This window comes from Salvelinus sp. IW2-2015, linkage group LG2, assembly GCF_002910315.2.
Source record: "Salvelinus sp. IW2-2015 linkage group LG2, ASM291031v2, whole genome shotgun sequence".
In the NCBI taxonomy this organism is placed as follows: domain Eukaryota; kingdom Metazoa; phylum Chordata; class Actinopteri; order Salmoniformes; family Salmonidae; genus Salvelinus; species Salvelinus sp. IW2-2015.
Genome location: NC_036839.1, coordinates 11,942,597 through 11,960,091, shown reverse-complemented (window position 1 = coordinate 11,960,091; position 17,495 = coordinate 11,942,597). Strand labels below are relative to the sequence as shown.

Sequence of the window (17,495 nt, the reverse complement as noted above, 5' to 3'; positions counted from 1 at the left end):
GCCGATTACATTGCACTCCACGAGGAGACTGCGTGGCAGGCTGACCACCTGTTACGCGAGTGCAGCAAGGAGTCAAGGTAAGTTGCTAGCTAGCATTAAACTTATCTTATAAAAAAACAATCAATCTTAACATATTCACTAGTTAACTACTACACAGTGCGGCTTGGTTGGGTTGTGTTTCGAGAGGACGCACGGCTCTCGACCTTCGCCTCTCCCYAGTCCGTATGGGAGTTGCAGCGATGAGACAGGACTGTAACTACCAATTGGGTACCACAAAATTGGGGAGAAAACTGGGTAAAAAAAAAAGTACAAATATCAAAAGGTACTCTTTTTGTGAAACGACCCATCTCTCAAAAACATTGCTGTATCAACATTCCATCCACATGGCATTGACAAACAGAGAAGCCATGCTCTATGTCCCAAATTGCACTCTTGTTTATTTAGTTTGTTACTTAAGACCAAGGCCCATAGGTCTCTGGTCAAAAGCAGTCCACTATATAGGGAATAGGGTGCCATTTGGGACAAACCCATGATGTAGATGAGAGAGGTCTACTGAGGGTCAGAGTAAGGCTCGTTAGGTGATACAGTCTCTGATGAGGATAATTGGACATTGATGAATTCAGCATGTTCTTTATGCAGGCCTCCTTCGAATCATCTCCTCACATTGTTTTTGTTGTGAGAGCATCTTTAATATTTGATCGATCTCCTTAATTTCCCCCCAAGAATTGAATAATTCAACCCCCCTGAATATTTTTTCAGGATAAATATTGTTAAAAGCGAATGTACTTATCAGCCTTGTTTCTCTGGTTACCCCTACGAACATCGCAGTTGCCATGATTATACATCAAGAAATTCGGTGTAGCTATAACGTGACATAGAAAAACATATTATTCAAAGCTTTAACATGGGTTCATTATTTTGATGGCAAACATGAAAACCTAGAAGTCAATTTTTTTTGTTGAAAACATGATCCAACAAACGGTGAAGAAAATATTGGATCCCGGCGTCTCACACCAAAACATTCCCAGGACAGAATTGCACCAGGCGATCCCTACACCACTAATTATCAATCTTTGTTTAGAAGGAGAAGTGTCATTCTGACGCTGTGTCCCAAAAAGCGCCCTATAGTATTCCCTATATAGTGCAAAAACAATTTGGACCAGAACCCTACGGGCCGTGGTCAAAAGTAGTGCACTAAATTGGGAATAGGGTTGCATTGAGAAATGCCAGACCACCTCACACATCACTTGGTGTACGACAGGGACAGGAACATTGACTCAAGTCAGATACAAAAACGTGAAAAAATGTTAAATGACCAGGCAGCAAATTGCAAAGTCTTCCCAGTGTCACTCCAGCTTCATTGTGTTCAGGGTGGCTTCATATCAATGGTATCCTCAGCCTGAACAGGTGCTTGGTGGTCCCTCTCTCACTCTCCTCTTTTCCCTCTGCTCAGGTAAGCAGAAAACACACTGGCAGAAGGGCCGAGCACTCAGTCTGCTGAACACAACACCTGCGTCGCAAATGGCACCCTATACCATTTAGAGTGCACTACTTTTGACCAGGATCCATTGGGCTCTGGTCTAAAGTAGTGCACTATATAGGAAACATGGTGATATATGGGATGCAGCCACAGAGTGCCCTCGCCATTGGTTAGACTTGAGTCACTGACACACCGGACATTAGATCCCAAACTAGGAGTTTGTGAACAGGTTATTGATAGAGCAACATCCCACCTGATCACAGATGAGCTCCCACTTCTTCTCGTTGTCGTACTGCCGCAGTAGTCGCGCTTTGTCTGGAGGAAGGTTCATCGAATTCTGAAAGAGAATCAGGGAAAACGTCACCATCAGACACTTTCACACAGGTGCCAATAATAACATGTTAAACAACGACGAAACGRCGACCCAAACTGTCAGAAGACAACACAGACAAAGCGGGAGGGGAATGTAAACTGGATGCGTCCCAAATGGCACCCTATTCCCTGTATAGTGCACTACTTTTCACCAGAGCCCTATGGTTAAAAGTAGGGCACTATTTGGAGAATAGGTTGCCGTTTGCGACGCAGCCTTAATAAGTGCTCTGTCCTCTTGAGGGAGACTGTGATGGCTTGTGACATATAAAGGTTAAGGAGTAGCAGGGTGAGGAGAGAACTATCTCCTAATGAGTCTGACTCTGTGGGCTGTGTCTAGGGGGGATGAACTAACCCCTTTCTGTAGTCTGTATACAGGGTGTGTGTGTGTGTGTCAGTGTGTCATCCATGGGATTGCACTACTGTATAATATAACCCGTCTGTAGTCTGTAGCGCTAGGAGCCATGTCTCTCTCTCTCTGAGACGAACGTCCCTTCATCATAATAAGCACCATCAAGTACAATCACTCAGCGCCATTTAATCCCTCAGGGATCCCCAGGCACAGCACCATGCGTGTGTGGTGTGTGTGTGTCTGTGTATTTTGTGTGTGTGTGCAAGCGCGTCATCATTCTATGCGATTGCACTTCTGGATCCACACAAGCATGCAACCGGCGCAATACTGACAGAGTAAGATAGGGGAGGAAGGCTGTGAGGGAGAGCATAGATTATAAGGCCTAGTCTCCCCAGTGATACGTATCCTCATTAAGGAAATCCAAACRTCTTTCTGCCTTGAAATAGGTCCTCTGCAATGAGACATGATTGTCTCACATATACAGTATGTAATAAGACGTATTGTAGCGAAACCACTCTGTAAAACAAACTGTAAACATCCAACCAAACGGTTTAGCCACAAATACAACTTTCAATTCCATTTTCTTTGCTAAATGGGAACTGGAAACAAAAAGCTGCTTTGTTATGGAGAGGATTTGAAAGTGACATGCAGCAGGCAGTGATGTGCTGTATTAGGGGCCTGCTATCCAACGCCCATGCGTTGGTTCAAGTCATGATACTCTATGCTTTGTTATTGTTTGAATTGCAGATTGTCCCTGCTACATGTAGTCCATTGTCCCTCTTCCCAAGAAGAGGTAACCCGTCTAAATGACTATCGCCCCGTAGCACTCACATCTGTTGCCATGAAATGCTTTGAAAGGCTAGTCATGGATCACCCTGGACCCACTCCAATTCGCATACCGCCTCAACACTCCACACTGTTCTTTGCCACTTGGACAAAAGGAACACCTACGTGAGAATGCTGTTCATTGACCACAGCTCAACATTCAACACCATAGTGCCCTCCAAGCTCATCACTAAGCTAAGGACCCTGGGACTGAACACCTCCCTCTGCAACTGGATCCTGGACTTCCTGACGGGACACCCCCAAGGGCATGAGGGCAGGCAACAACGCTTCTGCCATGCTGACCCTCAACACGGGGGCCCCTCAGGGGTGTGTGCTTAGTCCCCTCCTGTACGCCCTTGTTCACCCATGACTGCGTGGCCGCTCACGATTTCAACACCATCAATAAGTTTGCAGATGACACGACTGTGGTAGGCKTGATCACCGACGACGATGAGCCGGCCTATAGGGAGGAGGTCAGAGACCTGGCAGTGTGGTGCCAGGACAACAACCTCTCCATCAACGTCAGCAAGACAAAGGAGCTGATCGTGGACTACAGAAAATGAAAGGCGAGCACACCCCCCATTCACATAACCAAGGCTGTAGTGGAGCGAGTCGAGAACTTCAAGTTCCTCGGTGTCCTCAGCATTCGACGCAAGGCGCTACAGAGGGTAGTGCGTACGGCCCAGTACATCACTGGGTCTGAGCTCCATGCCATCCAGGACCTCTCTACCAGGCGGTGTCAGAGGAAGGCCCTACAAATTGTCAAAGACTCCAGACACCCAAGTCATAGACTGTTTTCTTGCTACCACACAGCAAGCAGTACCGATGCACCAAGTCTGCAACCAACAGAACCCTGAACAGCTTATACCCCCAAGCCATTAGACTGCTAAATAGTTTGTTAATTAGTTAACCAAATAGCTACCCAAACTATCTGCCTAGAGTAGGGCTGAAACAGTACACATATTCATACCGAACCGTTTGGTACAGGAAACTATGTTCGGTTCGCACTGTGAAAATAGTTTTTAATAAAAACACCAGGCCTATAGGCTATGCTGCGTTGTATTCTTTTTATTTTACCCTTATTTTACTAGGTAAGTTGACTGAGAACACATTCTCATTTAGCAACGACCTGGGGAATAGTTACAGGGGAGAGGAGGGGGGATGAATGAGCCAATTGTAAGCTGGGGATGATTAGGTGACCTTGATGGTATGAGGGACAGATTTTTATTTTTTTATTTAACCAGGTAGGCCAGTTGAGAACAKGTTCTCATTTACAACTGCGACCYGGCCAAGATAAAGCAAAGCAGTGCGACAAAAACAACAACACAGAGTTACACATGGGATCAACAAACATACAGTCAATAAKACAATAGAGAAATCTAAGTACAGTGTGTGCAAATGTTGTAAGGTTAGGGAGGTATGGCAATAAATAGGCCATAGTGGTGAAATAATTACAATTTAGCATTAACACTGGAGTGATAGAAGTGCAGATGATGATGTGCAACTAGAGATACTGGGGTGCAAAAGAGCAAAAAAAAATAACAATATGGGGATGAGGTAGTGAGGTGTGCTATTTACAGATGCGCTGTGTACAGGTACAGTGATCGGTAAGCTGCTCTGACAGCTGATGCTTAAAGTTAGTGAGGGAGATATAAGTCTCCAGCTTCAGTAATTTTTGCAATTCGTTCCAGTCATTGGCAGCAGAGAACTGGAAGGAAAGGCGGCCAAAGGAGGTGTTAGCTTTGGGGATGACCAGTGAAATATACGTGCTACAGGTGGATGTTGCTATGGTGACCAGTGAGCTGAGATAAGGCGGGGCTTTACATAGTAAAGACTTATAGATGACCTGGAGCCAGTGGGTTTGGGAATTAAGCCAACACACCGGGGTTAACACCCCTACTCTTACGATAAGTGCCATGGGATCTTTATTGACCACAGAGAGTCAGGACACCCGTTTAATTTCCCACCCGAAAGACGGCACCCTACACAGGGCAATGTCCCCAATCACTGCCCTGGGTGCCTCCTACTGGCCCTCTCACACCACTTCCAGCAGCATCTGGTCTCCCATCCAGGACTAACCCTGCTTAGCTTCAGAAGCAAGCCAGCAGTGGGATGCAGGGTGGTATGCCATTGCCTCGTGAGTAAATCTGAGCTGAAAAAATATTGTAGGCTATTCCGTTAAAACAACAGCCTTTGCGCCCGTTGTAATCAACATTCTAATATTAACTGGCGAATTTCAAAGTATCCTTTTGTGAGGGGCAGCCGGGAACTCTGTAGATGGCGAGTGGTGGGATCGATAAACCAGAATTGTGGGATCCTCAATCATTGTTTAAATCTCCAGTTTGGGTACATTTTGGCTTCACAGTCGTTTACAATGGCGAGGGCCAGAGAGTTGTGGATKAAACATGAATATTATGTTCTCCACTGCTCAACCAGAATAGCCCAGAGTGGTGCATGTAGCTTGTTGTTGTCGTCGGCCAGTCACAAGTCATCAAAGCGCCACTACAGTCATAAAGCCTTCAATGGAAAATAGAAATGATGGAAATGATGGAATTAAAAGTTAAATGAGAAGTATACTGTACAACGACCAAGAGCCAACAGATAGGTTGCTATTTAATAATCTGAATGGGGGTGCTGTTATTTGTAACATTAGAACAGGAAGAAAGCGCATGCAGACTCAATTAGCCTGAATAGCTAGCGAATTTAGCTAGCTGGCTATCTAAGCCAATTAGCTTCTCTCAGTTTGAAGCAGTGAATACAGCTACTAAATAATCTTATTGGATGATAAATAATCTAGCTATGACAAGCTAGAAGTCAGCATTCTAGCGTGAGTTGGCTTGTTATGGTTGGTTGCTGTCTCTGTCGCTCCCTACCTCCTCCTTGCTCCTGCTTCACTCGCTCACAGTAACACAACGCAAGGCCCCTCCCGCGCCTGCTCTCCCTCACGCGGTGTCATCGCTGGTTAATAAAGTAGCTTACAAACTGACTCTTCTACTGCTTCCCTCACTCGGATCCGACCATGTCTATACGGACCCGGTCGTCCTCGGGTCTCGAATATTGAAAAATGTATTTATGCATATTTGTCCAAGTGGGAAAGCTCCAGGTCCATTTCAGAACGGGCACAACTTCTTGAGAGGCCCAGTATAATAATCCCTTTCACAACAGACAATGCCAGAAACATTGTGAATGATGTCACAGAAACTGGACTTGGGTCACAAATAGGGTGCCTTTTAATTTTTGCGTATTTAGCCAAATAAACAAAAATTACCTAGTCACTGTTGGCATTTAATTTTTGGGTACCCCTTGTATATAGCCAAATTATCGGTATTCGTTGTATATCTACTATTACGTGTTTCCCTTTTCTAGAAATTTCTCTCTGAACTGTTGGGAAGGGCCCAACAATTGACTGTTAGTCCACACCTGTTGTTTACGAAGCCATTTCTTTTTCGGTTCGCTTACCCTACTTAATCAACATCTGCTTTATGTAATGTCCCCCTGAAGACTGTGGTTGTCTCGTTTTGGCTCCAACCCTCACTATACCCCACCCATAAGTGCATTAGAAAATAGTGAAACAATTAGCTGGTGCTTAATCGGCACCACACACCCAAATTCATTGCCTATCCGAGCGCACACTCACTGACAGAAAACACACCATATGACCGTAACCTTCGTTATTACTCGGAAAACAACTAAATGTGGTAGGCTAAAACATGAAGCAATTCTTCAAATAAGAAACGCAGAATATAAACAAGAACCTAGATATTCAGCATTTGTGTGCTTGTCATTGTGCGAAAGTACGTTATGAAATACACGCCAGGGCTGTGGTCCATTCTGTTACTATGACCGTTGAATATCATGTCTCTGTTATAAACACAGACTACCAGTGGTGCAGGGAGAATGTTTTCCACTGCTTAAGGAAGGAAAAAATGTGGCCATTTTACAGTCTAGTGCAGATTTGGGTTGTTTTTTACTCTGATTCAATCGTCAGGATCATCTATCAATGTGTGTTCTGCACTGGGACTAGCTAGTCTATGGTTTTCCGCCACGGAATTTTCCAGAGCCACACGGTGAGGAGAGCTAATGGAAGACAGACGGGGGATATCCTGCAACTCAAATCAAATCCAATCTTGTCGGTCATATGTGCCGAATGCAACAGGTGTAGACTTTACAGTGACATGCTTACTTACGAGCCCATTCCCAATAATGCAGTTAAAAAATAAGACACATATTGGCTAAATAAAAAGGAAATAGTAACACAATAAAAACAATAACGAGCCTGTTCTAATGTCCAGAAGCTCTTTTCAGTTATAGGAAACGATGGCGAAAACATGATGTCAAAAAAAGTTACGGTCAGTGTCAAAAAAAGACACAAAATAGCACGTAAAAAGGCCGCCATTCCCCCCGGCGCCATGTGTCGTTTTCCAAGACCGAGTGATACCAGGAAACAGCCGGAGATGACCCCATGTCTCACATCTGTGTCTATGCAATGTGTGTTGGAAGGACCTGACCTAGACAGAGCTGGCATCAGGGTTATGAAGGAAAGGAATAACATGCCAAGTGTTGCCTGGTAAAAAAACAAAAAGAAGCTAAATCAAATTCTCTCATTCAAAAGGCGATAAAAAAGAGATCGACCAGTGTTTTTCATAATTCCCAAAATGCATAAAACCTGATCAAAGTGCATACTCCGAGTTCAATCCGCCACACGGCCTCAACTTTACTGTAGGGAACAAGGAACAGGGGAGACATCAGTTGCATCTCAAATGGCACCCTATTCCCTATATATGCCGGTAGCTTATTTTTGACCAGAACCCTATGAGCCCTGCTCAAAAGTAGTGCACAATATAGGGAATAGGGTGCTAATTCCAATGACTGTCAACAGAACGGGCTACATGTAAAAAAAAAACTAAAAAAACATTGGGATCTGAATGGAATCCTGTGGTAGGCAGAAAGGGCACGTCGTCCTTAGGAAATAGAATACTAGAATGATATCCTATTCAATTACTAGAAGGGCTATTGCATCAACCCTCAAAGTTCCAGAATGGGGTGAAAATGGCAGCCATATTGGTCTGGGAGAAATCAAAACCAGTCTAATTGGAATTAATGTCAGTAGAGGCATAATCCTGATTTGACTTATGCAGGAAAATAAAAGTACGGCATGTGATGAATCAGAAATTGTGTCATATAATTATTGTTAAACTAAAATATTGTCAAATAACTAAAAACACACATGTTCTGCATAAATAGCCTCTAAAATATGTGCAAACAGACCATTAATGTCAACATTTTTGTTTTCTTCGAATGCTGTGAGTGCTATTATATGACACAATAGCAGTACTTGTTGTATTTACAACTTGTCTATCATCATCTGATTTCAGCCAGTGTATGGCTTTAGACTGACTTCATTGTTTGAATGGAATGTTGGCATATTGGCATTTCATTTGAAAAATGTATGTTACCATTCTTCTGAAACTGCCTAGCCAGCTAACAAACATACAGCGCATATCAATTATTCAAATTCACTGTTTTACACAATACCTTATCACAGCACTGGCAAACCATGGTTGATCAACTCCCTGACCAAAATGGCTGACCTTGATCCCGTCATAAGAAGGTTCAGGTACATTCTAGTATTCTAATCGCTAATTCTATGGGTCAGCCTTTTCGGTCAGGCAGTTGGTCAACCATGGTTTGCCAGTGCTGTGATAAGATATTGTGTAAAAGAATGCCTTTCAGGAATGTATCTGCATTGAATGTTAGCTAGCTGAGAAGAAACTAAAGCCAGTGGGTGGATCTCTACGACATTGTCTCATGGTGACGGATGCTGTTGGGGGAAAAGGCCATGTGAGGATCCATGTCTGATTCAGCTCACAGAGCCTACACAACACAAGAAGCACTCATGCTCTTAATAGCACTGAACTGCCATGCACTCTCTCCCACCACTGTAGGAAACAGAAAATGACATTAGTATTCAGGAGCGGCTCTGAAACAAGCAGCCTGCTGACTGGAGGGAATTGGAGTTTCCCCGAGTTCCATCGACTAGTCTAGCTAGGAGACTCCTAACATCGCACGCTAGTAGCTACCCCCTTCCGGTCCATAAAAAACAATAAAAGAGAACACTACATCTGAGCAGCCAGTCACAACAGAGGGACATAAAACCACAAGCAGTGGGCAGCGTATTATATCCACCGAGCCACTGAAACGCAACCCATATTAATCAAATGGATGACATGCTCGAATAAGGGAGGCGAAACCATTCATGAAAGTAAACTCCTCCTGCCTGCTGCCTTGTTATACTTGGAGCCCGGCAGTAGCCCTTGGCCCCGAGACAGATAGGTCTGTGGCATTGTCACTGACGTAGGTGCTGTTAAAAGCGCAGTCCTGAGCGCAGCCTTCTGGCTGCTCCCTCGGCCCCTGTGGGCTAGCTTTCCTGTGTTCCAACTCAAGCAGAGGCCACTTCTAGCACCTTTAATGTTCCCCCCTCCGAAATGAGCTCTTAGAGCGCCAGGTTCGTGTTTCCCTCGCCGGAGGCTACAGGAGAAAGTGTGTGTGTGTGTGTGTGTATGAATGGGGAGGCGTCGTTGACTGACGAGAGGAGTTGCCTTACACCTACACCTGACCATCTCCCACCTACGGGAAGGATGTCCCTCCAGAGTTCAGAAACATGCCTCAATGGAGGTCAAACCAAATCTAGAATCCAAGAAATCAGGCATGAGCTGACTTGTGGAGATCAGCCTGTAATAGCCCTGCTACAGTATGTTATGTAAGGTTTAAAGGCCTAGCTATCGAGATGGCAACACCAATGGTTGTTTTGTGAACTGTGGGCTACGCCTATGTACTAGTTTGATGTAGGCCTAGACATCTACTGATAAAGCATAGAATAAACTTTACAGTCAAAATTAAATACGCCCAACAGGGATGTCTTTGCATTGCCATATTTAATTGGCTCCCAGTGGTTTTGAAATAGCCTATCGCTGTGTACACAATCCCTGTGTACAAAAGGCTGCATTAAACACATAAAAAATTGTCTTGAACAAACTTGTTTTAAATAAAACAGAGAGATGGCTAAATCAATAAATTCGGCAGAATGAAAAATGCGTGTCATCTCTTAGCCTGTACGCCGTAAACAATGCTGGTCTTTCCTCTTCAGCTTCTGGAAAGGTCTAACATTTTCACTAATCCTTATACAGTGCCTTCGGAAAGTATTCAGACCCCTTAACTTTTTGCACATTTTGTTACGTTACGGCCTTATTCTAAAAGGGAGTACACACAATACCCCATAACGAAAAAGCGAAAACAGGTTTTTAGAAATTTTGCAAATGTGTTAAAAACAAAGGGTCTGAAGACTTATTTTGGATACGTTTGCTAAAAATTCAAAAAAACTGTTTTTTTTTCTCGCTTTGTCATCATGTGGTATTGTGTGTAGATTGATGAGGGGGATTTTGTTTTTTAAATCAATTTTAGAATAAGTCGGAATACTTTCCGAATGCACTGAATACACTGGAGTTGCTTACCAAGACGACACTGACTGTTCCTGAGTGGTCTAGTTACAGTTTTGTCTTAAATCGGCTTGAAAATCTATGGCAAGACTTGAAAATGGCTGTCTAGCCATGATCAACTACCAACTTAACAGAGCTTAAATGTTTTATATTAAATATTGTACAATCCAGGTGTGCAAAGTTCTTAGAGACTTACCCAGAAAACCTTACAGTTGTAATCACTGCCAAAGGTGATTCTAACATGTATTGACTAGGGGTTGAATACTTATCTAATCAAGATACAATATATTAGTGTTAAACTATTTATTTATTATTTTTTTACTTTTCCTTCCACATTGAAATTACAGTATTTTGTGTAGATAGTTGACAAGAAATTACAATTAAATCCATTTTATTCCCGTTTTGTAACACAATGTGGAAAAAGTCAAGTCCGACGTGGCACGTAAAACACACTACGCGGACAACCTTTGTGAAATATTCATCCTCGTGTATTGCGGCGGACGAGAATTCAGTCCGCTCCGACCGCCGTGAACGAGGACCTCCATTGACTAACAACAACATTACCTTTAAATAACCTCCAGCCTCCCATTACATGAGTCATACTGGCCAGGCAGACAGACGGACAGCGCTCGACCCAACCCCTCCACCTCTACCCACCATCTCCCCGGAGATCCAGAGAAAAATGGCTTCACATAGCTAGTCAAAAAACACTTATATTTTGCTTCATTTGCTGTCGTCACAGACCAGCAGAGACCCCTCCCCAAACATGGGCTACCCTTGAACCTTGAGATAGGATACATCAATTAGCCTAGGCCTAATTTCTCTGCTTGGTAGAGGAAGTCAATAGCCTAAAACCTCAAGCTTGTATAAGGTGAAAAAGTATTCAATGGGGCTTTGGACAAAAGCACTACGGCCTATGCCACCGCAAACACATTTTTGCCAACTTCTGACATACAGTAGCCATGTGATTAGGCTATTAAAAGAACCAACTTGGAAACTCTGATCACCACCGTTCTGAGCACACTGGTGAATCATAGGAAAATGGCTCAGGACAATAATAATCTTGACAGTGTCTGTTTATTTCTGACGGCATTTATCCTTCAGGCGGACAGTGACCGGTGATCTATCACCAGCTGCCCACCAGCTTAGAGTTCCATCTGCAAACCAGAAAATGACCTACGGTAGCATATTTCGCCTAGTTCACTTCACTTTTGCAGGATTCGGAAAGTACAAAAAGTGTCTGCAATGCAGCATCTCTCCCCCGCCCACATCCTCTCAGATCTTTTAGGAGCCTTTGATTGATATGACCCAGGGGACTGTCTAGCTACAATGAGGGAGTAGAGCATGCCCCTCTCTCTTCCGCCCCCGCAACCTGTCACTGATCCAGGACCTGTCAGATGAGCGTGTGGTCCCCCCTACCCCTCTTACAGTCCAGCTCCCATCCACTGCAAGCAACAGTGTCAGGAGGATCCAGGGAGGCTGTAGTATAGAACAGAATGGGAGTGTACTGGAGGCTTTGTTGATCTGCATGGTCTGGTGAGATGGCTGGGCTCTTGACTGAATCTGTGACTGGAAGAGTGTGCTCCTCTTCAGCCAGCCAGCCAGTCAGTCAGCCAGCCAGCCAGTCAGTCAGTCAGCCAGGCCTCTCCGCTTGGCTTTTTCACATTACTGTATTTCCTCAGCGTTTCCTGAGCTGCGTATCGAGTCTGGCTTTCTCCAAGCCAGGACCAACATTAGATGGCTTTCCCAGGAGAGGCTAAGGCAGGGTGGGTTGGATCAGACCAGACAGCGAGTGGAATAAAACCACAAAAGAGGAGAATGATAATGACACGAAGACTGCAAATCAAATTGCCTTCTGTGGCATAAATATTACTATTCAAAGCAACTTTTATTCCCCCCCACGCTCCTCTCATCCATCCTCCATCTGGCTCTATCTTTGTCGTCTTTTTGATTTTGCAGTCTGCAGGCCACAACATGCACTTTGACGTTGTAAAAAAAGATATCTGGTAATAACAAGTCATTGTATAACACTAATCTAAGAGTTGCTCAATGTTCAGGAAATGACTGTGTGCGCCGTGTTCTCTCAGTCAGACCCACTTGGTTGCAGCAGCCGGGTCATAAATGTACATGACAGCCAGAGCCAGCCATCAGGCAGCACTTCTCTGTCCCGCCCTCAGGAGTCCCTCCACATTGGCCCTCCCTCCACTAAACCAGACTGTGTGTGTCCTGGCCAAGCACAGCCGAGCATCCTCCCCTCATTAGCAGTGTGGATCCATAATCCTCCAGTCGGAATTATGTGGTGGCACAGGTGTCCCTCGTCTGTCCTCAGATTAGCCGTGTAATCCTGGGGACCCCCTGCCCGGCCCCTGGCCTAACCCACCATGACAGGCTATTGTTTTTGTTTGGAGAGCTGTTCACAGGAATGTATCCTATGCCAAACAAATGTAGAGACATTTGCTGCAAGTCTCCCTTATCATAACACCGTAATGTTTAATATGATACTTGGTTGCTTAATGTTTTTCCACACATTTAATAAAGAAAATGAAAAAAATGAATAAAAATGTAACTAATAATTATTTGTATTACATTTGTAAAAATTTAACTAGGCAAGTCAGTTAAGAACAAATTCTTATTTACAATGACGGCCTACCCCGGCCTAACCCAGACGATGCTGGGCCAATTGTGCACCCCAGTATGGGACTCCCAATCACGGCCGGGTTGTGATACAGCCTGGAATCGAACCAGGGTATGTAGTGACGCCTATAGCACTAAGATGCAGTGCCTTAGACTGCCGTGCCACTCGGGAGTCCCTAAAGGCCAATAGTCTCCTTTGTTTTAGTAATTGAATCCCCCTCTAGTATAGTGTAAAACATCTCTTTCTACATCCCAATATGGTTGCCCAGTCCATGCTCCCAGGTGAATAGGTGTCTGCCAGGGTGCTATTCAAATACCATTGCCAATGAGCCTTGCACTATTCTAATACATTACATAAACTGCTTCAATCATGGATAGAGTGACTGAGTGTCCTTGATTGAAAAAGGAATTACATGTTGAACATACTGGAATACCAGACACTAGGGATGTGACAAATGGGAAAATGTTCTTAACGTATACACTTCCATTTTAARGGGGGTCCGTTAAAACGGTCAGCCACCAGGCAGACAGAGTCAGAACCGTGCACTAGGCCTATCTAAAGCTGTATCTCACAAAGAAATACTGTTTCTTGCCATTTATTTTGCTTGCAATGTCTCGCAACTTCAGTAAAGCGTCAACCCAATAGGCTAGGATATTCTACACGCAATAGACCGAAGACTGAACACACACTTGCATCATTTGCAAAGAGCAAGTGCAGGCGAGCCAGCGCGAGGGAGAGAGAGGAGGGGTAGGCAGAAAGAATGTCTTGGTAATCTGTATCTCGTAATGTCTTGTCTTGCATGCCTCGCACATTCAACAAAGTAACCTCTTCCTCTCTGGTTTTATTTCAATTACACAACTTTCCCCAGGCATTTACAGCCATATAGTCTAGTTAGGCTACAAGGTAAAGTATATGTTCTGTGATAACTGCACTGTGATTTTAATGTTGTTGTTTTGGGGAGGGGGGGGGGACACTGTTTTTCGGTTAGGGATTTTTCATAACGTTAAGGATCCCAACTTCGTTTAACGTTTAAACAATCCCACCCCTACCACACATCGTTGAATGGATTAAAGTGGTCAAAATAAAACGAAATATGCTTACACAGAGGAGGGTCCTGGCAGCTGAGCTCAGATGGTGTGTTGCAAAAGTGCGTGGAAGACAGAAGTAGGGTCAATGTCAATTCAAATGAATAGGCTAGAAGACACCATTTGTATGAGAAAAGATTATACTCGCACACGTACGGTATTGTACAATTTTAAATCTACAACAAAGATTCCTCTTTGCTTGAAATTGGGGAATGCACCTTGATGAAATCAGGATTTGTAATGCCAACCCATAATCCTTAACTTGATTTGTTCTATTTTCTACGTCATCCCAGAGATGCAGCACCACACAGCACTGCATAGCATAAACTCTGATCTAATGCTGCTCCCACGTCACAAGCATTAGGCTGACTGTTTGACACTCCATGTGCTTCTGCTGTGTAGCGATTACATCAGCCGCCTCGGACATAAAGTCTGGATGGGCAAGCGGCGCGGTTACAAAGTTACTTTCATGTCAGAAGAGGAAAAAGTGTTCCAATTAACCTTCCCCTGTTGGCTCATTGATTTCTGTGCAATAGTCTTCTGCAAAGCAGTCATTTTAAAGCCTGGTAATTAACTTTAATGGCCCCACTACCTCATTGGCTTTACAGGTCCTTCAAAGCCTCCTGCCCTCTCTGGTAGGAGTCATGTGAGCAGAGTAGATGTAGATGCATCTCTCTGAACTCTTGACAAAGACACACACTCATGAAACCTCCAGGAATCACAATGAAAATTGCCTCGGCACTTCATTTGCCCTCTGATTACACGCTAGGCTAGCAATTTACTTATTTCATGACTTACAATCATAATAGATGTATTTTGTATAGCGCTTTTCATACAGAATCTCAAAGTCGCTTTAATTATAATTTTTTTAAATAAAAAATATAAATAATTCACGGAGCTGGCAGTTCAAGGGAGATGCTCTTCCACAACTAGATGATGAGGCAGTTCAGTAAAGGATTAGCTTGAGTAGAGGTGCAGCCAGGGAGGGAGAACCATCAGTTAGACAGGCAGACCCTCGCTTTTCATCAGGCACCTGTCTGAAGTTCACAGCTACTCCTCCTCTGGACTGCAGGTAGGCTGGAACATCCTCCACCGAATGTGTGGCATCTACTTGGGTGACGCTTTGGCAGCTATAAGCGCCTGAGAAACCACCACACCTCTGCAGTAATCAGTAACAGTGTCCTACAAGGTGAACCTCTGTCATCCCCTCACACCGTAGTCCACATCTTTCCAGAAACAGGAGCAGGTAGATTAAAAAGCTGATGCTGTGTTGATCAGGTGTTGATGCATCATTCAAACTAGTTTTAACCAGCTAGCTAGCTGGCCAAGCTAGCCAAGCCAATTAAACAGACTTGCCATCGCCAGTCCTGTAATGTTCTAAAGTACTAAACTGACATGAATTTCAGCCAATTAGTTTACAGTCTAATGAACTCAATAAGATGTTGGCACATTCAATGTAAGGCTGACCAAGCAGTGATGCCTGATCTTTACCAAGGAGCTTTCTGAAAAAGCTTTGTCTCATGCAGTCAGCATCACGAACCTGAGAGGCATCCACCTCAGGCCCTGARCGCAGTGACATGACCGCCACCCTGGAACATCGAGGCAGTCTGCTCAGGCCTAAGTGGTAGTACACCCAGGGGTCTGCCTCTACTTTACCACATCAGATAGGCCAGACACAGAAGTTTACTGCTGGGTAAACAGGCCCATGCTCCACAGAGCCTTGGGCTCTAAGACAGGGCCAGTCTGGGAGCCACTAAGACTCTACCTTCAAGGCTGCAGAAGGCACATCCCAGGGAGGGAGCATTCCTGACATGGGTGGCAAGGCTTGGGTGGCAAGGCTTTCTTCTAACCGTGGGTGGCAAGGCTTCTAAAAGAGACATTGCTCACTCGTGGCCACAACCATTTAGGTTTCATTGGGAGAAAGTGAAGAGACTTTGTGATTGTAGCAGGATTGTTAACCCTTTGGCACATACGAACGTGATCAGTGTTCCATGCAGCGTACCCTCAAATCGGTGTGATTAGAAAACTTATTTAGAACGTCCAGTTACGATTGACGCAACAGTCAGCATTTGAGCTGGCCACACTGTTTTTTCACGGAAACATTTTGCACAAACACAGTCTTTCCAATGTTATGTCCTMAATGTGAGCAGTCTATTTTTGGATGAAATGTTCAGACATTCACAGAAGTAATGACAGCATAACACAATTATCATCCAAATTATTCCACATAAAGCCAACAAATAAAAATCCGGATAGAAATAAATATCCAATAAATCACATTGGCTACACATGGCCTGTCTGCAACGAACTTGAAACATTGTATCAACTATTAACTTGGGAAGCTTGCACTAGCGAACTTGCAACGTTGTAGAAAATATTCTGGGCTCTCAAGAGATTCCCTGTGTAATTTTCAATGGATGTAAAAACAGACTTTGTTTGCTTGCTGTTTGAAGTGAAGAAAACATTACTTTGAGAAACTCCACAGGTCATTAGTGGTGGTGCGTTAAGCCAATCAGAAATACTATCAGATCCCCAAATGGGCACATTTATATGGCTACATTTGCGCGCAGGCCAGGTAGCCTACTCATTACTCAACATTGACAGGAGCGCTCCAAACAAAAGACAATGACTAAATTGACAAAACTCGTAAATAGAATGAAATAAAGTAAAACTTGTTTCTCACAAGTGTAGCACAGGTTGTGCACTCTGCAAACAATGTAAGACAGGAATAATAATATCGAAAGCATTAACATAAATTACCGTAACCAAAGTAACAAACATTGTAGATTAGAAATGATAGGAATTAACAGTAAATGTACTACTGGTGATATATGTAATGGGGAATTGATATAAACTAACAATCAAATGCAAACAGTTCACACAATGAAGTTATGAAACAATGAATGTGCACAAATTGGAGGGAGAGAGCGCATTCTGGAGAGAGAAGTGCATTATGCATCTGGGTGCGTGGTCAATCCCACGTCTGCATTGGACATGCAACATTCACGATGATGCGGCCTCAGCAGAAGTCAGGGCATTCATTCTTCTTGTGCTTCGCGGAGCAGTGCAGAGCTATTGTCAAGGAAGTGAGTTAGTGTTTTCTACAGGATGTACCGCCCCCACCTGCCGTCAATGCGGAGCTGTACAGAGCCCTCCGCATTGTTACAGCATTTGGGAGGCGCATGGCAATGCAGTATGGAGCTTGATTTGGCCTCTGGAGGCTTCGCAATGGCTTCACACAGTCCACATGGCA

The 17,495-nt window shown here is 44.1% G+C and overlaps 1 protein-coding gene across 9 annotated transcripts in view; it reads right to left on the bottom strand.

Annotated features, from left to right (window-relative positions):
- fmnl2a (formin-like 2a) overlaps nt 1–17,495 on the bottom strand; it is a 94,311-nt gene that overhangs the window by 53,548 nt on the left and 23,268 nt on the right. For all 9 annotated transcript variants that reach the window (XR_011481018.1, XM_070447073.1, XM_070447058.1 and 6 more), the window contains exon 2: nt 1,734–1,817. Coding sequence is in view for 8 of the 9 variants with exons in the window: in XM_070447073.1 (XP_070303174.1) it covers nt 1,734–1,817 (84 nt within the window). In the remaining variant the exon portion in view is untranslated. The remainder of the gene's footprint in view (nt 1–1,733; nt 1,818–17,495) is intronic.